Source organism: Xyrauchen texanus, chromosome 32 (genome assembly GCF_025860055.1).
Source record: "Xyrauchen texanus isolate HMW12.3.18 chromosome 32, RBS_HiC_50CHRs, whole genome shotgun sequence".
Taxonomy (NCBI): domain Eukaryota; kingdom Metazoa; phylum Chordata; class Actinopteri; order Cypriniformes; family Catostomidae; genus Xyrauchen; species Xyrauchen texanus.
In genome coordinates, this window is record NC_068307.1 from 7,841,113 (window position 1) to 7,868,647 (window position 27,535).

General features: G+C 37.2%; 1 protein-coding gene across 3 annotated transcripts; it reads left to right on the forward strand.

Annotated features, from left to right (window-relative positions):
• The first annotated feature begins 579 nt into the window (after positions 1-579).
• Positions 580-27,515, forward strand: myh7ba (myosin, heavy chain 7B, cardiac muscle, beta a). Of its 3 annotated transcripts, XM_052101301.1 has the most exons (40): positions 580-1,052; positions 1,317-1,420; positions 1,588-1,731; positions 2,104-2,260; positions 2,429-2,456; positions 2,702-2,798; positions 4,739-4,831; positions 5,134-5,197; positions 5,297-5,395; positions 5,487-5,590; positions 5,732-5,870; positions 6,308-6,426; positions 7,114-7,263; positions 7,359-7,529; positions 9,024-9,203; positions 9,351-9,483; positions 9,571-9,647; positions 10,053-10,140; positions 10,315-10,432; positions 12,785-12,908; positions 13,008-13,144; positions 15,637-15,892; positions 17,149-17,391; positions 17,471-17,647; positions 17,828-17,973; positions 18,061-18,151; positions 18,244-18,633; positions 18,824-18,950; positions 19,636-19,754; positions 19,858-20,054; positions 20,128-20,477; positions 20,579-20,703; positions 22,579-22,694; positions 22,809-23,001; positions 23,137-23,340; positions 23,594-23,719; positions 23,808-23,978; positions 24,156-24,260; positions 24,389-24,484; positions 24,575-27,515. In XM_052101301.1, exons 1-40 carry the CDS (start codon positions 953-955, stop codon positions 24,737-24,739), a joined length of 5,823 nt encoding a protein of 1,940 aa, XP_051957261.1. In that variant the 5' UTR covers positions 580-952; the 3' UTR covers positions 24,740-27,515. The 3 variants fall into 3 exon arrangements, with proteins under 3 accessions (XP_051957261.1, XP_051957260.1, XP_051957259.1); XM_052101300.1 differs by lacking the exons at positions 580-1,052; positions 1,317-1,420; positions 1,588-1,731; positions 2,702-2,798 and adding an exon at positions 4,629-4,649 and having other exon boundaries at positions 2,162-2,260; positions 24,575-24,721; positions 24,827-27,515; XM_052101299.1 differs by lacking the exons at positions 580-1,052; positions 1,317-1,420; positions 1,588-1,731; positions 2,702-2,798 and adding an exon at positions 4,629-4,649 and having other exon boundaries at positions 2,162-2,260.
• The last annotated feature ends 20 nt before the right edge of the window (positions 27,516-27,535 follow it).

The window sequence follows — 27,535 nt, forward strand, 5'->3', positions numbered from 1 at the left end:
TTATTGGAGAGATGTTAAAGAGGCAACGTTAAGGGTGTTGCTTGTTGCCGCTGAGAGGATCTCTGTCGGCTTTATCCAAGTGGGACCAGCGGGAATTTGCGGTAACCGCAGCCGCTCAGATGATTGTTGGTGTTGAAAATGAAATATAACTCCGAAACACATTTAAACATAATAAAGGGGGAAAAAATTAATAAATAAAAACTGATAAAAGTGATCAAATTAGTTAGTACTGAATTTATTTAAAATGTAAGTAAGTTTAGTGAATGCGCAATTACGCACGTTTGTTATGGCGATAGATAACGGTTGGACACGATGAAGCCATTGACACTAAACATGCGGCTCTTTTGATATCAATACTCTCCACTTAGCCCACATATTATAATGCTGCTATAAAAATAACCAAGCTCGGATTTGATAAAAATGCGACTTGCCCTTTTCTGTCAGTTTGGACACACCGTAAGCACCAATAAGCGGTGGAGGAGGTGACACATGATCATTTCTATGTCCGTGACCTTGGAGGAGATGATAAAAAGGTGTCCGGCCACTTCCCCCGTTCAGTCCGTGTAAAGGTCAGTTACCGGATTACGACTGGACACTTTATAATTTTAAGTACTCGTGAATTTGTTTATAGTGCAATAACAACAACAGCGGAAACAGTAATTATAAAATGTCATCTAAACTAATTTCATAAAACTTCAGTCAAAAATGAAACTTTTGTATCATCAAATGTTGAAAAAAGAAAAACGATTTCTTCTATTATTATTTTTATTTCAGGAATTGTCTTATTATTTCGTTTTTGTCAAAATAATAGTTATTGTGCATGCGTTCTGCATTTATTTTGAAAGTTATTTCTTTTTCAAATGTAAAGAAAATATTTGTTTTCTATTAAGGTATCTGAAAAGTCGAGTTTTATCGGATCTTCAGTGCGTAACGGATCGGTGGATTTATCATCATGTCTAGACTGCTGGATATGGAGGAGTTTGGTGAAGCTGCGCCCTTTCTGCGCAAAAGCGACCAGGGGCTGATGGCAGCCCAAACTGTGGCGTTTGATGGTAGTCTGCAGACAATACATTTTCGAATGAACAAATATTTGCCGACGGATACAAACATTCCAATTCTCTTTGAAACACTTACCCTGATTTTACGCGGCGGCTTTTACGTGTTCGTACTTGCATGTTACGTGTAACTTGTTAGTTTTGAACAAGCATGTCAAAATTCATGTAGCCATTTGAATTCTTGGATTTATAACAAACAAAGCAACGATAATCTTTGTGGGCGCCTGGAGATTTCACTGAAACTGCCTCCCTTGTGCGCAGGAAAGAAACGCGCTTGGATACCAGATGAAATTGACGCGTACGTTGAAGTCGAAATCAAGGAGATCGATGGTGACAAAGTCACCGTTGAGACGAAGGATGGAAGGGTAAGACTTTGATGTGACTTAAACCCTCTGAAAAATTACTTTTTCATTAAATAATTGCACTTCTTATTTTTATTTTTGCATAACCTACTCGTGTTATGTTGTGTAATAGTGCTTTTGACTCAAGGGTGCTGATCTCTAAATTGTAATACTGCCCGTCAATCCTGTAGTGTCTAACTGTCAAGGAGGATGACATTCAACAGATGAACCCCCCGAAGTTCAACATGATAGAGGACATGGCTATGCTCACACACCTGAATGAAGCCTCAGTGCTATCTAACCTGCGGAGACGCTACAGCAGCTGGATGATCTATGTGGGTACCATCACAGCACAGCTCAAAGGAAAGACCTGCCCTTTCTCACTAATCTTTGATGCCGCAAATAACCTGACCTGAGCATTAAACATAGAGGGGCAGCACTAGCTATACATAGAACTTCACCCTCATAGTAACACATTTACCACTTGTCCTTGCCAAGGGACAAATACAAGTGAATTCCCAAGTGGCGTGTCCTTTATAACTGCCACTGTTAAATTACATCTCTAATGTCAGGTCAGGAAGGTTTCCTGAAGAGCTTTTAAAAATGGCATATTTTGTCTTAAGAAATAAGTGTATATCCTGACTACCAGAGATACCTCTGATTAATCCTGTCAAATGCACTCTTTTTCTTTCTTTCTTTCATGTCAGACCTACTCTGGACTGTTCTGTGTGACAGTGAACCCCTATAAATGGCTTCCTGTCTACACGGCCCCTGTAGTGGCTGCCTACAAAGGCAAACGCCGCTCCGATGCTCCACCTCACATCTATTCCATCGCTGACAATGCCTACAATGACATGCTGCGCAGTAAGTATAAAATCAAAGGATGCATGCCTCTTTCCCTTCCCTATGTGATGACTTTAAGTAGGGATCCTTTCTTCTAGTGCACTTTGGCCACTTCAGTGTCAGACAGAAAGTGTGTTCAGGAAAGTCTTTTATGCCCTGAAATTTTTTTTTAATTTTCTTCGCTTACAGATCGTGAGAATCAGTCCATGCTAATCACGTAAGTTTGGAATTTTACATACTTGAAACCAATCTTCCTAGTCCATTGATGAATAAAAAAATAATAATTATAATATTATTTTTTTTTTAAGTAAATTGAGCTACTGAAAAAAAAAATGTTTTTGTTAGTTTTTTTTTTTTGCTTCTTACAAAAATATATATTTTCAATGGTTTTGGCTTGTGGTATTTTTATTTTTTATTTTTTCAAATATGTCTTAAACCTCAATGATTTCTTGGTACTCATAGCGGAGAATCCGGTGCTGGCAAAACAGTTAACACGAAACGTGTAATTCAGTATTTTGCCATAGTAGCGGCTCTGGGTGAAGCACAGGCTAAAAAAGGAGTAAGACACTACGTTCTATCGATTTCCCTCACCATCATTCCCTCTTCTTTTTTCAATCAGCCTTTTTTACCTCTCATGCTGACAAGAGTTCATTTTCATTTTGAAGTCGCTCCTCATCTAGATGTCTGGCACATTGTTTGCAACAACAATACAAAAATGTATTGTAACATGTTTTTTTCCAATACAAATACGTGTTATGGACATCTAGAGTGAGGTTTGACTATCCCTTTCATTTGCATATTAAAAATGTTTTTTTGTGGGGTTAACTTGACTCCGTGTGTCTTTTATAGCTTAATCCCAACATATCTCCCCCACATTTGTCCTCTATGTTTTTTGATGAAGTTTTGATTTTCAACCAAAGTTGTGATTAACGTTAAATGTTTTCATTCTTTTTGGTTACAAGACCAAAATTTTCTTTTTTTTTTTGGGAACTTCTTTTTTGTCTCCATTTTTAAATTAATTATCCATGGCCTAATTTTTTTGTACTCTGTTTGCCTCTGGTTATCATATAGGGTGTGACTGTCCGATACTTTGTTGTATTTGATGTGAGCTAACAAAATATACCATAATATTTCTAATTCATAAGCAATTCTTTCTTTGAAAAAGCTTTTACTTGTGTTCTTAGTTATGGCCAATTAATTTTGGTTTATTAGATTATTTTTGAAGACATCAATCACTGTAAACCCTAAGTTAGCAGAACTAAAACATTTTGAGGCAATCACTTACATCAAATTATTTAAGTAAAAAACTCCAAAGTTTAAGTTAACAGAACATTCCGATTTAAATTTTGTATTACACATGCATTTTAACCCTTAAACAGGCACGGGTGGAAAATGATTAGCAAAAAATCTTTTCATGTCACTTTTAATATAATTTGGACTTAAATAAAACATATCCAAATACATTTTTGATATATTTTGAATTTTATGAGTTGTATTTCCCAGGATACATTGCCTATTTAGGGAAAAAAAGTCAAAGTCATCAATATTTCTGCTTTATTTGAGGCAAAAAATTATCCCCTTTTAAACATATAATTTCTGTGTGTGTGTGTGTGTGTGTGTGTGTGTGTGTGTGTGTGTGTGTGTGTGTGTGTGTGTGTGTGTAACAAAACTGAGAAGATTTTTTTAGTTGCATGTATGACATGTGTTAGTTAGGTTTCACTGTACCTTGTTGGTGGAATGATCTTCTTAACTCCATCCATGAAGTAGACTCACTTTCTGACTAAAAAAAAATGACTAAAGACTCTTTTCCACCATGCACTCTTGAATTTAAAATGAACAAGTAATCTCAACTTAAATCTTCAAGTTGAGTAAACCTAGCTAGTACTAAATAGAATAAACAATGAATGCTAACATGCTAGATGTTAACACTATGCATTGAGTAGCATAGTCAACCTAAGCTCAAGCTCCACTATTCACAAAAATAAAATAAATACTCCAACATAAACGTAACACAACAAAATATAAAACACTTCTACCCCTTCACATTCATCTTGCACAAAGGCTCATATAAAATGAATAATGAAAAGTTAATAAAAAATTGTATAACCCTTAATGTTAACATTTACTCTCCCTGTCCAGTGCTGGAAAATAGAAATCCCCTCCCTAGTTTCATCAAACTCAAAACAATACCTAAAAAGTGTCAAAAGTAACTTTCCCTGCACAATTAATAATTTAGAGCATTAGGGTTTACAGTGATTATCAGCTCATATAATACAATTAAAAATCTTCCAAATAATAAAAAATGGATAATAACAAAAATTCACATGTTCACATTAATTAAGCTGAGAAGTATTTACACTTTAATAAAACAACAATCTTATTTCTTTAGGCACCTGCCACTAAAACAGGGGTGAGTACATCTTCATATTAGGGGACTTACTGCATAAACTGGAATGAAATAAACTGAAAAATCAAATCAATAATAATTTATTTTCCCAGGGTACATTAGAGGACCAGATTATTGAAGCTAACCCTGCCATGGAGGCTTTTGGAAATGCCAAAACACTGAGGAACGACAACTCGTCCCGTTTTGTGAGTATTTGACACAAAAGACAATACAGGCCAGCGTTGTAGACCTCGGGTTGTTCTCATGGTCTCTGTCTTTTCCTCATACACACTGAGAGTGATGCTACTATATTGTAAAATAAAATTGCTGTATTAAAATGACTGCACATTTTAAAAGATATCAAGCTTAGTCTTGGCCATTCTTGGTTTTGGTATTATTGGTGTTAATTGAGTGTGCTTTGGTTACAACCATTCTGTGACTTGATATAATAGGTGATGTGCAGATTCATTTACACTCTTTTCCGGTATTTACTTCAACCCCTCCACAGGGTAAGTTCATCAGGATCCATTTTGGACCAACAGGGAAACTGGCTTCCGCTGACATTGACATATGTAAGTAAATGCTTCAAAGACAAATTATGTCATTCCAGTTAAGGTCAACCCAAAATGTAAAACCAATGCAGTCTTTTAACAAATCCCTTATTTCTGTAGATCTTTTGGAAAAATCCAGAGTGATATTTCAGCAACCTGGAGAGCGAAGCTACCACATCTACTACCAGATCATGTCACAGAAGAAGCCTGAACTTCTTGGTATGCTGCTATACTTGTGCAACTGCAACAGCTCAATATCTTAATGTCCTAACATTAGCAACAAATTCACTCTTTCCTTTTTGGATTTCAGACATGCTCCTGGTTTCTTCAAACCCCTATGACTACCATTTTTGCTCCCAAGGAGTGACAACGGTGGAGACAATGGAAGATGGGCAAGAGCTTATGGCTACTGATGTAAGCTTATCATTTGACTGGACATTGGCACCTAACATCTATTAATGAACTGCATCAGACCAAAATGCATTAGTGCAGCAAATTAAAACCATATTGCTTATATAATTGTAGACTATAAGAAAATGCTTTTTTCCCCTCCAGCATGCCATGGACATCCTTGGCTTCACTCCAGAGGAGAAGTACGGCTGCTATAAAATAGTAGGGGCCATCATGCACTTTGGGAACATGAAATTTAAACAGAAGCAGCGGGAGGAACAGGCAGAAGCTGATGGCACTGAAAGTGAGTGTGAAGAATCAGATTTTGAAGTGTAATAGTTCTCTGCACTGTTAGCATCTGCTGTTTTCAAGGGATAGTTCACCCAAAAATGACAATTCTGTCAGCATTTTCTCTCATACTCAAAGGTTATTCCAAACCTGTTTATCCTTCTTTCTTCCATGGAACACAAAGGGATTTATAGATAAAATGACATCATCAGACACCATTCACTTTCATTGTATGGAAGAAAGATGTAATGAAAGTGAATGGTGCCTGAGACTTTTGTCTAACATCTCACTTTGAGTAGCACATAAGAAAGTCATAATGGATTAAGTAGGATTAAATATATATTTTTTTCATCAGAGATGGTTCAATCTTGAATAAAATCACACTCTCATTACTTTTGGTTCCCACCAATCATTTACAACTAAATGCTGTAATTATTTCCCCTGTTATTTCAGGTGCCGATAAAGCCTCCTATCTAATGGGTGTTAGCTCAGCAGACCTCATAAAGGGTCTTTTGCACCCTAGAGTGAAGGTGGGCAATGAGTATGTGGTTAAAGGACAGAATGTTGAACAGGTGAGAAGTAATTTGAAATGATACAATCATAAATTATCTTTTATTTACAGTTATCAATTTTAATTTGGGCTTATTCCTACTTTTCTATAAAAAAAAAAAGTGCCAGTGAGGCACATACAATGGAAGTGAAACAACAAGTGTAAAAACAACGATTTAAACAACATTGCAGTTAAAATAATTCAGTTTTAACAGAATAATTAATGTAAGTGTTTTTACAAAATTATAAGCTTTAGTGTTTAAACCCTCACAAAATTGGACCCATTCACTTCCATTATAAGTGCCTCACTGTAACCTCGATATTGCTTTTTCTTTAAGAAAAGTCAAGCGGGGCGGAGCTAGGGGATGGCCAGTATGAACCGAAGCATGGCCACCCCATTGGCCACCCCCCGAGTAGAAATACATTTTTGTGGAAAATTACATTATGGCACGAATGCTGTCGATTGAGCTTAACTTTTACACTGTGAAAGAAAAACTGAATTATTACTGCTTGGGGTAATTTTGCTATGCCAATAATAATCCTTGTTTAAACCACTGACATTAAATGTAGATCTATGCTAAGATAAAATGAATAAAGCAGTTTGAGCAATCAGCCTGTATCCAGGCAACTGTTGCAATCCATGTGAGTGACAGCTGTGGTCTTCATGTGCTTTCTGAATGTGTTCCGCACTTATTATGTGGTTTTATCAGGTTAACTATGCAGTAGGAGCTCTGGCCAAAGCCACGTACGACCGCATGTTTAAATGGTTGGTGGGGCGTATAAATAGGACGCTCTACACTGTTCTGCCACGCCAGTTCTTTATCGGAGTGCTGGACATCGCCGGCTTTGAGATCTTTGATGTGAGTGACTCTAAAATTCCACACCACACTGATCTAGATTTCCGTCCGCATTTACTCTAAGGCCTGTGCATCTGTCATGTGAATTCTCTCAACAGCTCAACAGCTTTGAGCAGCTCTGCATCAACTTTACCAATGAGAAACTGCAACAGTTTTTCAACCACCACATGTTCATCCTGGAACAGGAGGAGTACAAGAGAGAGGGCATTGACTGGACCTTTATCGACTTTGGTCTTGACCTTCAAGCCTGCATTGACCTCATTGAAAAGGTATTAGAAACAGAGAGTGATTGATTTGATTAAATCTGAAGTGTGTATTTTCTGTGCCATTAGCATCAACCAATGGAATTGAAACAATAATCACTGTTTTTAAACTGATTCCAGAAAACTCCCACCTTAAACTCCTCTAATTTGTTAAGCAATGTAATGTAACATATAATTGAATTACATTTCGCAGAATTTTTTGTTTACCATGATTAACGCATTCACCAATTTTCACATTAGATTCTTACATTTCATTCAGCTCCGTCTGAGTCCTGAACACTGGTTGGAATAGGGCGAAACCTTTGTGATATGTCACTGACGCGCACACCACAAACTCACACAACAGTGATTCCGTGTCAATGATTACATGATTGAGAAAGGACTTCTTAATCATATTTTATTGTACAAATCAAACCTTTGAAAAGCTGCATTTAGCTACATGACTCACTAAAGTGAAACATCATCATTTCCCCAAAACCGTTTTGAGCTTCCGTCTTACCGGACAATTCGGATGAAGTATCGTTAACACATGCAGTGTCAGCGCTAAGAGCAAAACAAGTTCAATATGGTGCAAATCATATGATGTGACTTGTTGTGGAGAATGGGGGGGAAACTATGGGGGGTAGATCTTTCATTTAGTCAACCTCCCAATTAGACTTTGGGAAATGTTTAGTGTCACTTGAACTGGTGCTATTTTGGTGCACTTCTATCTTTATATGGTGGAATACTTTGTTTGGAAAATGTTAATATAACATTAGATTTACACATTTTGTTTTGGTCACAAAGTGTATCAAGATAATAAAAAAATAAAAATTGTAAAGATTATGGAATAACAATTTATTTGAAGAGAAATTATAACAGAAGGTTGTTTTGATTAAAATTGTATTTAATTTATTTTGCCACACACTTGGAGTAAAAGGCCCCCAGGGTGGTTATACTGATATCGTGTAATGGGGACAATAGTTATAGGGCAAATTTTTTCAACTTAGGCAAATTCTTTTGAGATAGCAAGATTTTTGAGTAGGTAATACTTTTTCCAAACAACCACTTCAGAATGCGACAACATTAAAATAAATATAAACAAAGATAAACAGAAGCAATTCACCAAATATTTTGCTTAAAAAAAGATGGGGCTCAAATGAATTAGTGAATCATTTATGTGAACTATGTGCATTTACATAAACCGTCCGAACTAACCAACTCATTAAATTTACTGGAGTTTACATTGTGACCAATTTATCATTTTGGGATGACGCAACGTGAATCTTTAGCCCGTTGCTGGAAAAGCTACACTATTTTGAAAATAGCTGAACTACTGTCACGCTATTGAAACATGTAGGTTAGTTTTAGCTAGGTACTCTTAAACACTTATTATAAAATAAAAAATAAAAAAAGTGATATAACAGCAATAAAATATAACGATAATAACAATATTTTGATTATCACAAGATGTGCTAAAAATTAAACGATACCCTTTAAAGCTGTTTATTTCTTTGTTAGCCATTAGGAATCATGTCCATCCTTGAAGAGGAGTGCATGTTCCCTAAAGCAACCAACACCAGCTTCAAGGCTAAGCTGTTTGACAATCACCTTGGCAAGTCCACCAATTTCCAAAAGCCAAGGCCGGACAAGAAGAGAAAGTATGAGGCTCATTTTGAGCTTGTGCACTATGCAGGAGTGGTGAGTTTGTTCCAATAATTAAATTAAAGGTCTTAAAAGGTCTCTTAGGTAGCATTTGATACTAAATATATACAAATTTTCAGTATCTTTTCTGCATCTGCATAAAGATATTTAAGATATTCTTTCCATCTTTTTTTCTGAATACAGGTGCCATACAATATTTTTGGTTGGTTGGACAAAAACAAAGACCCTCTGAATGAAACTGTGGTAACCTGTTTCCAGAAAACATCCAACAAGCTTCTGGCTAGCCTGTATGAGAATTATGTTAGCTCTGATTCAGGTAAAAGAAAAAAAACAGAAACCATAAAATGGTTCTATAACCATAAAATACTACTTATACAAAATTTAACTAAGTGTTTCATTTTAGTCTCAGACACAAAGACAGGAGCCAAAGAAAAGAGGAAAAAGGCTGCTTCCTTCCAGACAGTGTCACAGCTACACAAGGTGGGAATATGACCAAATATTACTGCTACTTGTTAATTGAAATGCTATAACTGAACTAAAACTTATATTATAATTTATGGTCGCTAAAAGAAAAAAAACCCTCTTGAGTACTGAGAGGGAGGCAGTTAAGACTTGCAGTGATGTTTAGAGAAATGAACACATAAACATCACTTTAAGTCTGTGCTGGCTCCTGTTCTATCTGTTTCCACAATGAGCATCAACCAGTCCAGGTAAGTCTTTTCAAGAGGAGAGGGAAACCTTTGCATTTGTTTTCACTGAATGCATTTGCTTTATGCAGTGTAAAATGTTGAGAACTGCCATACAACATGAAATACAGGAATTGTGTCTGCATCCACTTGTATTGTCTCATGATTGCATGCTTGATTGCATCTCTTTCAACTGCAGGAGAATCTAAACAAGCTGATGACAAACCTGCGGAGCACTCAGCCCCATTTTGTGCGCTGCATCATCCCAAACGAGACCAAAACTCCAGGTGCTGTAACCACTTGTACTTCAACACAACCACACCGACAAGCTGTTGATGAAAATGACTATATCTAAGACTCAGTCATACCACTTTATTTTCAATGTGTAAAGCTTAGCCATACATTTAAATAATGTAACCTCAGTATAAGAGTCTAAAATAAACATTTCTATCCATCTGTAGGTATCATGGATGCTTTCCTGGTGCTGCATCAGTTGCGCTGTAATGGAGTGCTGGAGGGCATTCGCATCTGCAGGAAGGGATTTCCTAACAGAGCTCTCTATGTCGAGTTCAAACAACGGTGAGTAGAGGCACTATTAAAACTGATGTGTATAATTTTTTCTATGTTAAAATTATTTCTCGTAACCCAGCTTATGTCTACTATAAGTAAGCCCTTTATATGTTGATTATAACTAAAAGTGTAACAATTTGGCTCTGTAGTGCTATCAAAACATGGCTCTGTTTGTTTAAGTGACCCATCCAGCCTGATACAGCAACAATGGCTCAACCAATGCTGTGAGATTGGGGCAGGACTATCTGTTTGTACAACCAATGAAAGATGGGAGATGTAGTGTAGTGTAGTGTTCTGGAATCAGTTAGAAAACTGTGGTCATTTTTGCAATTTCGTTTGGTAGCGCAAGTGGAGCAGAACTTGCATACTTTAGCTTTAGGCAAGTTTATTTATTTATTTATTTATATATGTGCAACCCCACATTCACATGCATGCACATTGTATTTTGGCTATATGCAATGCATAATTTAAATGAATTTAAACAACCTGCATAGTGTTCACAACACTTTAGACTGTCATTTAAGGGTTAAACATTTGGTGCACAGTCACGTGACACAACAACATGGTGTCGATTTCTGTGAACTGCTTTTATAAAGTGCTACTACTTAAAATCAAAAAGGGAAAAGGAAAATGGAAAATGCACACAAAAGTCATGTTCAGGTCTGAGGAGGTTAATGTAATTCCACTATTTCTTTACAACCCCAATTCCAAAAAAGTTGGGACAGTATGAAAAAAGCGAATAAAAACAAAAAGGAGAGATTTGTAAATTATATTCACCCTTTGCTATACTGAAAGCACTACAACTAAACATTATATGATGTGAATTGTATTGTTTGTTTGAAAAAATACAGTAATTTCAAATCAGATGATTGCAACATGCTCCAAAAAAATTGAGACAGGGGCAATTTAAGACTAATAACAATTGGACAAGTTAAAATAACAAGGCAATGTGAAACAGGAGATGTTAAACAGGTGAAGCGATCGTGTCATAGTATATAAGGAGCCTCCAAAAAAAAACCTAGTCTTTCAAGAACAAGGATCGTTCACTTGGCAATAGATGCTTCAGCAAATAATCCAGAACTTTGGAAGGATTTTGGGCATTTCACCCTCTTCAGTACACAATATAGTTAAAAGATTCAAGGAATATGGTAAAATCTTGGTGCGTAAAGGGCAAGATGAAAAGCACTTCTGAATGCACGTGAGCACAGATCCCTCAGACGTCACTGTCTTAAAAAACATAATTCATCTGTAATGATATCATGAACATGGGCTTGGGATTACTTTAGTAAACCTATGTTAGTCAAAACCACTCGCCGCTGCATCCACAGATGAAGTTAAGACTTTATAATGCAAAGCAGATGCCATACATCAACACTGCCTAGAAGCGCTGCTGACTTCTTTGGGCTCGGTCTCATCTTAAATGGAAAGTAGAAGAGTGGAACTATATTTTTTGATCCGATGAGTCCACATTTCAACTACTTTTTGAAAACACAGCCATCATGTTCTCCGGGCCAATGAAGAATAGGACCATCCAAGCTGTTATCAGCGTCAGGTCCAAAAGCCAGTGCCCATGGCATGGGTAAGGCGCACATCTGTGAGGGCACCATTAATGCAGACAGATATGTAAAAGTTTTGGAGCAACATATACTGCCATCCAGCACCGTCTTTTCCAGGGACGTCCCGGAATTTTCAGCAGGACAATTTCAAACCACATACTGGCCGAATAAGCAGAGAGAGCAGGTCCTAGATTGTTTTTTCTGCAGTCTTGACCATCTCCAGTTGAGAATGTGTGGTGCATTACGAAGCACACAATATGGCAACAAAGATTATGCATTATAGATGAATGGGGGAAAATTCCACTTTTTAAACTTAAACTTGTATCTTCAGTGCCCAAATGCTTAATAGTGTTGTAAGAAAAAATGGTGATGTTTCAAAGTGTTAAACACTGAGTAGAATTATGAAAATAATATTGCATCCAAAAAGGTTTTCCAAAATCTCTAACCTTCCCTTCCACCCTGTCACCTGTCTGCACTGCTTGAGCAAACAGACCACCATTGGTGGAGACAAAAGTTAAACAAACAGAACACTGTTTTGAAAGCACAAGTGATTGCACTTTTAAGCGATTCAACCTATGAATGACTTACTTATATTTGTCTCTTCACATACAACTACAAAGTACTTCAACATTAAAAAACCTACACTCTTCACATTACCTTTTCGTAAGTCAGCTTGTTCATAATAGTCCAAATGTATACATATCCACTAAACCTGAAACAATTATTAACACTAATATTTTTGCTATGCAGATTGGATAATAATAAGTGAATAAGAATAAACTGAGTTCACTCCACCTTTTTAAAGGTACCGCATTCTAAACCCTCATGCTGTTCCAGATGACAAGTTTGTGGATGGAAGAAAGGCTGCGGAGAAGCTGCTAGCTTCACTAGATATCGACCATAATCAGTATAGATTTGGAGAAACTAAGGCAAGCTGTTCTCAGACTTTAACCAATAAAAGTGGGCATTGTATTTATCTTTGAATACAATATTGGTTGTATTTACCAGTCTGTGTGTCTGCACTACAGGTGTTTTTTAAAGCTGGTCTGCTGGGGCAACTGGAGGAGATGAGGGACGAGCGTCTGGCGAAAGTCCTCACTCTGCTGCAGGCCGCCAGCCGTGGCAAGCTCATGAGGGTGGAGCTGAAGAAGATGACAGAGAGAAAGTAAGATATAATTTAAGATAAGGTAGATCTGAGACTTTCCCGTAGTTTTCAACCATACCCAACTTGCAGTTTTCATACTATATGCTTTCAGCCCACTCGTATATGGAAAGGGGCTTCAATACTCAATATCATATTGTTAGGCTGTATGTGAAACCAATGACTGCCTATGACATAACAGTAGGGATGTCAGTTGATTCAAATTTGTAATCAAATTAATTACAGGATATTATGATTAATAAATATAATTAATAGCATATATCAATATTTACAGAAAGCTCCTCATTCTGTCCTGTTTTCACAGGATTTGTTCTTGAGTTCTATTTTAAATTATATTGTTGGTCTATGTACAAATGAAGCTGTGCTATCTTGATGTAAGATAACATCATTAAAACAAATTTAAGTGAGCTATTGCAGTAATCATGCCAATACAGTATTTAGTGACTACAATGCTTGTTTCTTGGTAAAAACGAGCAAAAGGAGTCATAAGTTGAAAATAAAAAAACTAAGAAAGAAATATTGGACATTTCTAAATTAATTTACAACTTTCAACCAGCATTTAGTCTTTTTCACCAACTGCCAAACTGCAAGTCATTGCTGGGTCAAAGGTGGTGCTCCCCCAGATTTTTTTATTGTGCCCCACCAGAATCTTCTGAAGCCCCCCACCCCTGTTCGATGGCAAAACAACTGACATTATCCTGTAGGATATCTTAATAAACTAGGGAATACATTTTCCCCTTGATGATGGCAAGCTGTCCAGGCCAAGTTTAACGTTTTCCATACAGTAGACACATGAACAGAGATGTTATCCATTTCCAATGATTCCATAAAGTCTAGTGTTCTTTTATTACCTCACTGAGCATTCTGTGGTGTGCCCTTTGAGTCATCTTGGCTGGATGGCCACTTTTAGGGAGAGCAGCAACAGTATTAAATCATCTCCATTTATAGACAATTTGTCTGACTGTGAACAGATGAATATCTTAGCTCTACAAGATATTATTATATAATTAAATTTATAACCCTTTCCAGCTTCATGCAAAGTAACAATTTTTTGCAAGGCATGGTCCACATCAGCAGATGCTTCTTGTGAATAGCAAAACAAATTTGTTTTAGTCCTTTTTATAATTTAAAGTAGCTCTAACCCACACCTCCAATCTCGTTTCATTAATGGGATGCCAGGTTTGCCAACTCTTGACTCTAATTAGCTTTTGTTGATGCCATTAGCTTAGGGGTTCACATACTTTTTCCAAACTACACTGTGAATGTTTGAATAATGTATTCAATATATAGAAGAACAATACAACAATTTGTATGTTATAAGTATAAAAAAGACAATGTAAAGATAAATGCAGGTATTTCTAAAGGGTTCACATACTTTTTCTTGCCACTGTTTATGCTGGCTTCAAAAACCGATTGCATGATTTGCAATGCATGTTATGCAAACATTGAATTCCTGGAGGCCTGTTTATTCAATCAAACCCTACTCAAAGATATTATAGAAAAGGGCTTCCATACTCAAATTCCATAGTCTAAAAAGATGCCCTGCCATACACACACACGCACACGCACGCACGCACGCACGCACGCACGCACGCCACGCACGCACGCACACACACACACACACACACACATACATATATACACACACACACATGCACACGTATACACAACTGATTTATTCACTCCTAATAAAGTTAGCAAAAAGCTGTTGTCACATGATACCTCTTAAGGTATTTTGGGGCCATGTGGATGGAGTGTGTGAGGCGTGTGACTTCAAACATGTTTTTGTCCATGTCGTCATATGTTCCAACACTCTTTGAAACACGCAAAGTTCTCCATGACCATATCACTGACCTCCACCCTTTCCCTTTATTAGACAATGCAGGCGGTGTCCTTAAAGCCCAGAGGGTCACATGGCAGCTGCTCGCCCACCCTCCTCACTAAAAATACAGGCCAGCACCATTCTGTAAGGCTTGTTTTGCCAAGGCGCCTGTGCCTCTAAAGGACCACGTTCAAAGCATATCTGCAGACTGGCAAAGGATTAAAGCTGCTGGTCCAACAGAAGGCCTCAGTTTCTAAATAAATATTAGGCACTTCACCTTTTGGGTGGCCTAGGGCACAGTGGCACAGCAGTTATTTGATCAGACCAGATTCTCCGACCAACACTGCCGTCATCCACAAACATGTAACCACAGCAAGCGCATGACATCTGAAAGTAGCCCAGTAATAGACTAACTAAATTAGGCCTCATTTCATTCATTCATGGATATAAGCCAGTGGGTCATTTGGGGGTGACACAGTCTTCTCATGATGCGCTAACAGCTGATGGTTTCATGTGGTTAACAGTTGTTTTGCCATTAAAAAAACACATGAACGGTAAAACTGCAGGAATGTTTGTGTTACAGTACCAAAGAACAAGAGGAAAAACCTTAATTGTGAAAGTATAAACAACTTTTTCAATTATACTGTGAAATTGAAATATCCCTTGTCATTAGGGACGCTCTGATGATCATCCAGTGGAATATTCGGGCCTTCAACTTTGTGAAGAACTGGCCGTGGATGAAACTATTTTTCAAAATCAAACCCCTGCTGAAGAGCGCAGCCACAGAAAAAGAGCTGGCTGCTATGAAAGAGGAGTTCCTGAAGCTAAAAGAGGCTCTCGAAAAATCAGAATCCAAACGTAAAGAGCTGGAAGAGAAACAGGTCAGCCTGATCCAAGAGAAGAATGACCTTTCCCTGCAACTTCAGGCAGTGAGTATTTCACAATATCACTTCAAGCAGAAAATTATATCAGTTTGCTCACAAAAACCACAAAAATACAGTGGCCAGTTTCCCCCTCTTTGGACTTTCACGTATCTCTCATCAACAAAGTTCTCTACAATGTTATACCAAATCACCTAGACAGATTAAAGACCTTAACAGTGCACTCAGTAACACTTGTGTTTATGTTGCGCTAACTCCTAGCAGTGTAGATGCAGCATCACGCATAAAAACAAGTTCTCAGTAACTGGTGTCAGTGTAAAACTGTGGTATTTGCAGTCAGCCATGATTCATTTATGCCAATAGTGAAAGCATCTATTTAAAGGAGATTATTGAGATAAAGCGAGTAATATTCAGCTGGATATCTGATCTCAACATGGTGCTCATGATTGTGCGTCAAGCACCATGTGTAGAATGAAGCAGTTTCTCTTTAAGACTGATATGACTGAACTCTTCATCTTATGTGAGTAAACATTTTAAACATATTTTTAAAAAATACTATTTTACTAAAACTATGTCTTGTGTCAATCCATAGGACTGTCAATCGTTTCAAATTTTGAATTGAATTAATTACATAGCATGCCGAATAATTAATCAAATTAGTCGAATATATAAATATTTGCAGAGAAAGCTCACAAATAACAATAATTAAATATATAATTATTAAATAATGATATTTCAATAATTATAAAAGTATATGATATATTATAATTTAATTCAAATAATTAAAATGCATTACAGTACTGTTGTAGATGAATAAAGCATTGATAAGGCAATACAAAAATAATCTTTTGAAGGCAATTGTTTATGTCTATAGTATTAAACATAAGCCTATCATTGGCCTACAGCAATCCATTTTGCAATTGAATTTGTCAATCTGTCCGGGAGAGATTTATTATAAAGTATTTTCTAAGGAAGTTTCAGAAAATGGTTAAATGCAAAAAACTATTCCTCCCCCAAAATTACCTCTAAAGTAACTACCTCACTTATCCAAGTCATAATTTGTTATCTTACCTCATAAGACCTGACTGGGAACACCAAGGAATATAACAAGTAAAAAATATTACATGCAGGAATATTAAATGTCTGGATATTTTGGACTTTGTTTTGATTCTGGCAACATTTCTCAGTAAGGGTACAATATCATAGTTTGATGCAATAAATTCAAAATGAAACCGTTTGTGAAAAAGGCGGAGAGAAATCTTGGGTATTAAGATGCTTGAACTCACTTCGTTATCAATCTATAGGAGCAGGACAACCTGGCAGATGCAGAAGACCGCTGTGACCTTCTCATTAAGACCAAGATCCATCTTGAGGCCAGAGTGAAGGAGATTACTGAACGTCTAGAAGATGAGGAGGAGATGAACGCTACTGTTCTTGCAAAGAAACACAAATTGGAGGACGAGTGTGCAGAGCTTAAAAAGGACATAGATGACTTGGAGATAACTTTGGCCAAGGTGGAGAAAGAGAAGCATGCCACTGAAAACAAGGTGAGCTCTACTAAGGAAATATGAAGGTATTCAGCTATACTGTGAAGTCTGTGAACATAATCATAGGACCTTTCCATAGGTGAAGAATCTGATAGAAGAGATGACAGCTTTGGATGAAACAATTCTGAAGCTTACCAAAGAGAAGAAGGCCCTACAGGAGAGTCACCAGCAGACTCTGGATGACTTGCAGTCTGAGGAAGACAAAGTCAACACTCTGACTAAGGCCAAAGCTAAGTTGGAGCAGCAAGTAGATGATGTAAGTCAATATGTTGGATAAATCAGGAGTTTTCAAACGGGGATCCGGACTAATCAATTGTATTGAAAATGTTTGTCATCATATTTGTATAATAAAAGTTTGAAAACTCCTGGGATAAATATTAACAGATCACTGGAGGTATTCAAGCAATCAGTAATACACTATAATCACCTGTTTTAGTTGGAGGAGTCTTTGGAGCAGGAAAAGAAATTACGGATGGACTTGGAAAGGGTCAAACGCAAGCTCGAAGGCGATCTGAAACTGGCCATGGAATCTCTTATGGACCTTGAAAATGACAAGCAGCAATTAGAAGAAAAGCTAAAGAAGTAAGATTAGAATGAAAGAATGCCATATTTTGAACTGTTCTTCTTCAGTCAGCGTAAAAACAAAGTTGTTCTTTTTTGTTTTTGTAGAAAAGATTTTGAAATGAACCAGATCAGCTCAAAAATTGAAGATGAGCAAGTCTTAATTATCCAGCTTCAGAAGAAGATCAAGGAATTGCAGGTACATTAAACAAGGCCTTATAGCTCTAATAAAAAGCACTAAAAGTGTCTCTCTCTATCAGAACAATAAATGTTCTTTCACTTTGCTCCCAGGCTCGTATTGAGGAGCTCGAGGAGGAACTGGAAGCAGAGCGTTCCACCCGAGCGAAGATGGAAAAACAGCGAGGCGATGTGTCCAAAGAGCTGGAGGAGCTCTGCGAGCGTCTTGAGGAAGCTGGAGGTGCCACCTCTTCCCAAATAGAGATGAACAAGAAACGGGAGGCAGACTTTCTTAAACTGCGCCGTAACCTAGAGGAGTCCATGTTGCACCATGAGGCTATGACTGCTGCATTGCGCAAGAAGCACGCAGACAGCGTGGCTGAGCTGAGTGAGCAAATCGACAGCCTTCAGCGTGTCAAACAGAAGCTGGAGAAGGAGAGAAGTGAGGCCAAGATGGAAGCCGATGACCTCACCTCTAATTTAGAGCAGCTGGCAAAGAGCAAGGTGGAAAATATGACCAACGTTGCATAGCATTCCCATATTCTGATCTAATTTAACTAGCATTAAATTAGCATTGACAGTTACTCTGAGATTTCATTCAGAAGCTGATTTTAATTCAGAAGCTGAGCTCAATTTTGAAACTATGTCAGATGGTGGGATTTTGCTCGCTGACATTTTGGATATCCTGTTACAGGCTAACACTGAGAAAATGTGTCGCCTGTATGAGGATCAGATGAATGAGTCAAAAGCCAAAGCAGAAGAGCTTCAAAGACAACTCAGTGACACCAACACACTGCGAGCCCGTGCTCAGACTGAAAGTGGTACACAAACAAATTACTCCTTTACTGACCAAATTCAACCCTTAAGACCACATGAATTAAAAAATTTTGTTTTGGTCCATGTCTTTTAGCCAGGAGGCCATCTATATGCTAGTGTACTCAAAATAGCTTTTAGTGGATATACGCATTTCTATTTACAGTCTTCCTCTTCCAGGAAAACGAACCAAAAATACTGATACCCCCTTAGAGAACAGGAAGGGAATCATGTTCTCGTAAATAGTTTTGTGTTCCCTCGCAATTAAATTATCCTTTTCTAATGAAAATGAAACATTATTTTATTTCAACAACCATAGTTTAACTACATTTACCATGGTCTTACTACAGTATCTTTATTTTAACCATAAAAACCATGAACTATATTGAAGGGCTGGTCCCTATGTTTTTATTTATAAACCATGCTCAATTTTTTTAAATCGAGGCAACCCAAAATATTTGCAAGGGATGCAAAACTGTTTGTGAGGGAAAGCAAAACTATATAAAAAAATTATCTACCCCCTGTTCTCTGAGTGGCTAAATTACAATCAGAAATACAGCAACACTGTAAAGAAAACTGCTTGTCAAGCAATTTCATGGGGTCTTTTAAAAGAACTACTGAGGCATCCATACATTGACGATGAGACAGCTAGTGTCCCTGCTAACTATAGGCCTATTTTACATGATTTTACAGCCGAACTGGGCAGAAAGCTGGAAGAACATGAAACTCTGGTGTCTCAACTGCAGCGCACTAAGAACTTCCTCAGCCAGAACATCGAGGAGCTTAAGAAACAACTAGATGAAGAAACCAAAGTAAGGGACACTGAGGAGAAATGCCAATTCTGCCCTCATGCCACAATGACCTTGACATTTGACAAAGGCTCAATCGTGTTGTTTTGGCATCTGCTCCTTTCAGTCAAAGAATGCCTTGGCCCATGCCCTGCAGTCATCCAGGCATGATTGTGATCTACTGAGGGAGCAGTATGATGAAGAGCAAGAGGCCAAATCCGAGCTGCAGCGTGCCCTGTCCAAGGCCAATGCTGAGGTTGCCCAATGGAGGACCAAGTATGAGACAGATGCCATTCAGAAGACAGAGGAACTGGAGGAAGCAAAGTGAGTGTGTGAAGTGCACAGAAAATGATGGCTTTGTGGTGCAATCTTAATCATTAATTTTTTTACTTGACAGGAAGAAGTTGGCTGTCCGTCTCCAAGAGGCTGAGGACCAAGTTGAAGCATCAAATGCCAAGTGCTCCTCCCTTGAAAAGACCAAACATCGGCTGCAGTCGGAGATTGAGGATCTGGTAGTAGATCTGGAGCGCTCTAATGCAGCTGCTGCTGCCTTGGATAAGAAGCAGAGGCAATTTGACAAGATTCTTGCTGAATGGAGGCAGAAGTATGAGGAGTGCCAGTCTGAGTTGGAATCTTCACAGAAGGAATCTCGGAATCTGAGCACTGAGCTGTTTAAACTCAAGAACTCGTATGAGGAGGCTCTGGACCATCTGGAGAGTATCAAACGAGAGAATAAAAATCTTCAGGGTATGATTTCAATTGTTTAATGAATTGTGGTTTAGAGAGAAAATCAGTATTACTGTCAAAGATGCAAACTCTGATTGATAAATGCCTTTTGTTCCTGACAGAGGAGATTTCCGACCTGACTGACCAAATCAGCCAGGGTGGGAAGACCATTCATGAGCTCGAGAAGATCAAGAAGGGCTTGGATTTAGAGAAGAGTGAGATTAAAGCAGCACTAGAGGAGGCTGAGGTAAGTCTCTTTTTCGCCACTGTAAACTTTTGACATGGTAACTGAAATGTGAATTGTTTTTAGATTTATAAACAATTGACTTCACTTGGACAAATTCAAATAAGAGACTCAAGACAACAAAAGTCCTGGTTTCTACAGGGAGAAATACCTTCTCTGATCACCACAACACATTTTAGATAAAAAGGAGGGGGTAATTATGTTGGCTTGACAATGCCAACATACTGTTATTTTACAAACATTATTTAGTTTTTCCCAAAATCCCTAAATTCAGCCAAAACTTTCTAACATTAACTCTTCCAAGAAAATATCCACCAAACTTGGCACAGACCTTCAGACCATTCTGGAATAGTGTTCTATGTCTTTTCTAACTGATTTGAAAAATGGTTTTAACACAGCGGACAATCAAATATTGCATAGACTTACATTGACAGAATGCTCAAATGGGCCAACGGAATGCTCGTTAATTCAAACTCCAACTCCCAAAAATTCAAATGTAAACAAACCCACAAAAGGCCTTTAGGCCACATCAAAGTCAATCCACAGTCAGCCATCTTTGCTCTTGGGAGGCTATTTCCAGTCTGACAGTGCAGTTCCTATCTACTTGAATGGGGAAAGATTGAATTATCCTAAACTGATGATCAATATTATGATCAAAGAACATAGTTCAAATCAGCAGTAAAATCTGAGAAAACTGGAATTATAAATAGTGCCTCTTTTCCTCAAATTATGCTAAAAAACTAATTTTTCCCAGCTTATATAGCTAATGTGTATGTACTTCTTGGTGATGTCTTTATCTAAACAGTGATTGGCTCTTTTACCTGTAAGGTGGGACTTCCTTTATAAATCTGTTGAAATGCTGGCTGGCATTGGGCATTCCAATTTCTCCCATTCATTTGAATAGAGGTGGCCCATCTCTGCTAAATAATCTCTGGCTACGTCCACACTAAAATATTTTTGTTTTAAAAATGCATTCATTTTGCTATGTTTACATCTCTCATCCACTCTGGAATGGCACTGAAAACAGAGACTTTTGAAAATGCTTTCCATAAATGCATCCTTAAAAAACTATGAGGTTTAGAAACAAAGAAAGTTTTCAATAGATAACTATAATGGTCTATCTGACTTTCTACCCTATGTGTCAGTCTGTCTGACAATCTATCTGTAACGTTTGCAGGAAGGAGTCGAGAGAAAAAGGACCTAGATGCAGGCTATTTAATAAAAACGTACATTTAAAATAAACATCAAATCGAAAATAAAACAAACGTTACATCCATGAATGGAAAACAACTGACAAAGAACCCAAGGGATTAAATACACAAGAACCAATGAAACATAAGACAACGACAAAAACTACAAAACCCATAATCAACACACAAGACAGGCAGGGAAACAATTAACAAAAATGGCGACCCCTAGTGGTCACCAGGGTAATCGTGACACTATCTATCTAGCTGGCTGTTTGTCATCCAAAGCCTGTATATCCATCAAAATTCCAACTTTTAAAACTAGTTTAAACTTTCCAAAAATCTTTGTCAAGCCAAAATTTGACAAACTTTACCTACAGTATCTATTTCCCTATTGAAATGGGCATTTACAGAAAGAATTCAGAAAGTTGTGTCTTTTTAAGATCCATGGTCATGCAGTATAACAGAATTGACAGTATTTTTATTAATCTTGGTAAATGTGATTTTTATTACATATACTAATATTTTTTTACTTTAAAAGTTGCATATGTTTTCATTAGTTATGAACTAACATGAACAAACAATGAACAAAAGTTTATTTATTAACAAAAGTTTTGTTAATTTTTTAGTTCATAATACCAAATGAATTAAAGTTAACAAATAGAACCTTTTACCTTATTTTTTATCCCAGGGTACTCTGGAGCATGAAGAGAGTAAGACTCTTCGTATACAGTTAGAGCTCAACCAGATCAAAGCAGACATTGACAGGAAGCAGGCCGAGAAAGATGAGGAAATTGACAATCTGCGGTGAGTTCTGCCAGATAAAATGCAAATAATAAAGAGAGTCATGACTAGTGACAAGACCATCATTTTTACCTTAAGGCCTCTTAACTTTTTACTCACCATTATCACCTACTCTAGGCGTAACCATCAGCGTGCCATAGAATCCATGCAAGCCAGCCTTGATGCAGAAGCCAAATCCCGTAATGAAGCCATCAGGGTGAAGAAGAAGATGGAGGGAGACCTGAATGAGATGGAGGTTCAGCTGAACCATGCAAATCGTCTGGCAACCGAGTCCCAAAAAATGGTCCGTAATCTGCAGACACAGATCAAGGTAAATCCCAAATGCATTTTATTATAATGTACATATCAAATGTTCATTTTGATGACGGTGCAAAATATCTTCAAAATCTTACAATCATCAATTCAGCTGTTTTGTTTTAGAACCCACTTTGCTTTAAATTTAAAGGACCTCCAGATAGAGCTAGATGAGACTGTTCACCAGAATGAAGATCTAAAAGAACAGGCTGCCGTTACTGAACGCAGGAATAACCTTATGACTGCTGAGGTGGAAGAACTGAGAAGCCAGCTGGAGCAGAACGACCGTGTCCGCAAACTAGCAGAGTTTGAGCTCCTGGAGACCACAGAGAGGGTCAACCTGCTGCATTCCCAGGTAACTATCAATGGGCGAATCTCACATTAATCAATTTTCGACATTCTTTTAAGTAACATAGTTACGACATAAATGGATCCTCCCACGGTTTGTTCCCCTTGGCATGCTCAATGGGAGGGTTGTAATGCACTACTATTTTATATTTTTCTATAAAGCTTTTCTGGAACAATATGTTTTGTAAAAAAGCACTATTCAAATAAAACCGAACTGAATTTCTCCAAATCATTTTCAATAATCCTTTCTGCCTCTCCAGAACACATCATTGCTCAATCAAAAGAAAAAGCTGGAGAGTGATCTTTCCATGTTGTCTAGCGAGGCCGATGATGCTATGCAAGAGAGCCGAAATGCAGAAGAGAAAGCCAAAAAGGCCATCACTGATGCAAGTTGCTTATTTCTCTCGAAGAGGTAAAGCTAGTGTTGTGTATTGTATTATAGAGGGAATTAAAACTGATGCTTTGAACATGCAGGCTGCCATGATGGCAGAAGAGCTCAAGAAAGAACAAGACACCAGCGCTCATCTGGAACGCATGAAGAAGAACATGGAGCAGACCATCAAAGATCTGCAGATGCGTTTGGATGAGGCTGAGCAGATTGCTCTAAAAGGGGGCAAGAAGCAAATACAAAAATTGGAAAGCAAGGTGACAAGGACACAAACATAGATATACAGGAGGATTTTTGTCAACATGCATAAAATGCATACATTGATTTTTTTGGTTCCACGTTTGAATAGGGAGGGGGCTTTGAGAAACATAATACGTGAAAAGGCATTTGCTTCATGCTTCAATTTACATTTGCATTTTTTTATTTTTCTCAAGGTGAGAGACCTGGAGAATGAGCTGGATTCTGAGCAGAAAAAAAGCAACGAGTTCCAGAAGGGAGTCCGCAAATATGAGCGTAGAATTAAGGAGCTCACCTACCAGGTACAACATCTAGACTCCCTTTGATGGAGCTTATATCAAACAAGAGATTTCAAATCAATTGGCAATTGTGCACGAGTTGCACTACTCTGAAAGAGTAAAGTATATGGCGCCACCTGCTGTTTCTGCAGACTGAGGAGGACAGGAAGAACATGGCCCGGCTCCAGGAGCTTATAGACAAGCTACAGGCAAAAGTGAAGACCTACAAGAGGCAAGCAGAGGAGGCGGTGAGTCTTAAATGTAATATATGTGTTAAATCACATCCACCATAATGTATGACACATCACCAGTGATGATTTCTGCTGATTGGATTGTAGGAGGAACAAGCCAATACCAACTTGACCAAGTACAAGAAGATCCAGCATGAACTGGATGATGCAGAGGAACGAGCCGATATCGCTGAGTCTCAAGTGAATAAGCTGCGTACACGTACCAGAGACCCGGGCAACAAGGCCAGTCCTAAGGCATGTAGCACATTCTAAGCCTTATTAATTGGATAGCACGACTATACATTTTCGGTTCCACTGAATCATTAAGTTATTAATCAGCTTTGCTTCCAATCATTTCAGCTTGCAGAGTGAAGAGGAAGGCTCTCTCGAACCATGGGCACAGCTCGTAGTTTAAATAGTTTTGCGTGACATTGAAATAAAGCCTACGTCAAAAGTTATGACCAACATTTTACTTGGGTTTTTAAAATAAAGAAAAGGTTATTTTATATTGATGTAGACAACATACACATGTATTTAGGTATAGCAATGTATACTCCAATTTATAAAAAATCAAACACTGGCACTCATTTCAGCAAACCTCTTTGACTTTAAACTTCAAGATTGTTGTTTTCTAGGTAAAGTGAGGTGTTTATCATAAAGAAACAATTTTTAAAGTTGATGACTAATGCCGCATTGCAACACTCACCAGTTTCAGCAGTTAAAAAATTAGAATTTATCAACAGTACTGTAGAAATGCAAATCCATAAAAAAAATGCAACAGGGCAAAATAATTTTGTCAAATAAAAGCAAAGTATTACAAGAAATGATTTTTTTTTTTTATTGTAATGTTGGCCCCACTTAATATTAGGTGTCTTTAACTACTATGTACTTAAGAATATACTACAATGCACTTTTTATATACATAAGTGTTGCATTGTAATTACATTTAATCTCCTGAGACCCGAGCGTGACTGTGTGCATTTTACCTTCCCCATTTTGTTTTGTAACTATTAGCCTCTAGGAAACATGCTATAAAATAAAATGTTATATATATATATATATATATATATATATATATATATATTAGGACTGTCAATCGATTAAAATGTTGTATCAAATTTATTACATGATGTCCCGATTAATTAATCGCAATTAATCACATATACAATATTTGCTGAGAAAGCCCCTCATATAACAATAACTCAATATATAATGATGAAATAATTATACATAGTAATCTTAAAATATTATATATATATATATATATATTTGTTTTTAGAACACATCTTGAGATGACTTAGATCGAATTTGCGCTCCATCAAATGTTTTGAAGGCAAGAACATAACGCATGTCTGTCTTGTGCTGTATGGTTATTTTCTTCGCTGTAAAACTGCACATTGCTACACAGCTGAAATGTCAATTACTGCCCTCTGGAGTAAACAGGTGGTACTACAAGCTCGCATTTCTCAGGAATCTTTCGTATTACAATCCGGGGGCATTGCGATTAATTGCGTAGCCTACATTTTTTTTAACGCGTAATTTTGAGTAAAATTAATGCGTTAAATCGACAGCCCTAATATATAAAAAATCTTTACCAATTTTTTTTCTAAAAATAGATGGAATCATATTTGGACAGTGGGATTAAGTTGTCAAATTTTAAATACCAAGCAATTAAAAGTTTTCTGTTTTTTTTTTTTTAAATTGTTCATTAGGTTTCCAGGAGTGTTGGTTATTCATGTTGAGACGTTACAGACATTACATCAGAAATTAGAATAAATCATTCTGATTCAAAGTAATGGCCAGCAACTTCTGCATGAAAAATTATGAATCTATGTAGCCTACTAATTACCGTTGTCTCATGTCTACCAAACATCTCATGTCGAGTGGCCCAAACGTCATCTGCTGTCTGAAACAGAGCCTTTTGACCCTAACAGATAAACTGTACCCTGCTCCTAAACGTAGCAGCAAAAGTTAATCTTGTGACAATTTTTCAGAGCAACATGTTACACAATATATAAATTGTATGTATTTAAATGTTAGTACATAGTAACTAAAGACACCACATATAAAGTAGGTCTGTTTTTTTTCTTAGTTGGGGTGGAGTCAAAAACGATTATATTTTCGGTTTAATTTTTAAATGTATATAGTCATGCGGACTCGCTTGCACATGTTGTATAAGACGAAGAACGCTGGTGAAAGTGTTTACATGCAACAACATGCCATTGGGGTAATGGACAAAAATTGACACTTGCCAATTGGTTTATGCTTTAACAATTTATGGCCTTACCCTGATAAATGAAAACTTTTACATGTTGTCATCCTTTTAAGCATAACTGTTTGAAGATCGGTCAAATAAACGCACTTTTGAAAGAAACAGACGTATGGACTCTGGCCAAAAAACAAACAAAAGACTCTGGCTCTCCAAATATGAACCATTGATCAAGACATTCTAAAACATAAACACTATCAAATGTCAGAGTTAGAATATTGAACTCAAGTTTATTTGAAGCAAGTTTACTGGGCTTGACATGAATATCACTTTTCCTAATTTTGTTTTTTATTAAACTCCATCAAGACAGCTACATAAAATCATGTCACTATTTCAAACTACTCAAACCAATGTGATACATGTACCAAAGAGCTGTAGTGACATTCAGATCTTATGTTTATGCAGCAACCATTCACATCACACTTACATTTTGTCAGAAAAAGTACATTCACACCACTGCTGATATTATTAGGACAAACTGTATAGGGAGTGACCAAAACTCTAACATTGTAGCATTCAAACCACTTTATATGAATTGTACGAAATTGTGTTTTGCCAATGCAGAGCACTGTGACAGTATATCAATTGATAAGAGAATATACATAAGAGAATTGTGAACATCCACAGGTAAAAGCAAAGCAATTCTCATGAAACGTACATTTAATCATTTATACACAAGAACTTTTGCATACAAAGTGAAAATAGGTGCAACAGATTAAGCCACAGCATGCTTAAACTACAGGAGTGGTTTTTGTTAAAAAACAAACAAAAAAAAAACAATGAAAAGAGGTAGTTGATTG

Excerpts from the sequence above, each read along its gene's own strand:
- myh7ba (XM_052101301.1), top strand. The coding sequence starts at position 953 with ATGTCTAGACTGCTGGATATGGAGGAGTTTGGTGAAGCTGCGCCCTTT. Across the intron at positions 5,591-5,731 it reads AAGAGCTTATGGCTACTGAT|CATGCCATGGACATCCTTGG; the intron begins GTAAGCTTATCA and ends TTTCCCCTCCAG. Across the intron at positions 23,002-23,136 it reads ATCTGCAGACACAGATCAAG|GACCTCCAGATAGAGCTAGA; the intron begins GTAAATCCCAAA and ends TTAAATTTAAAG.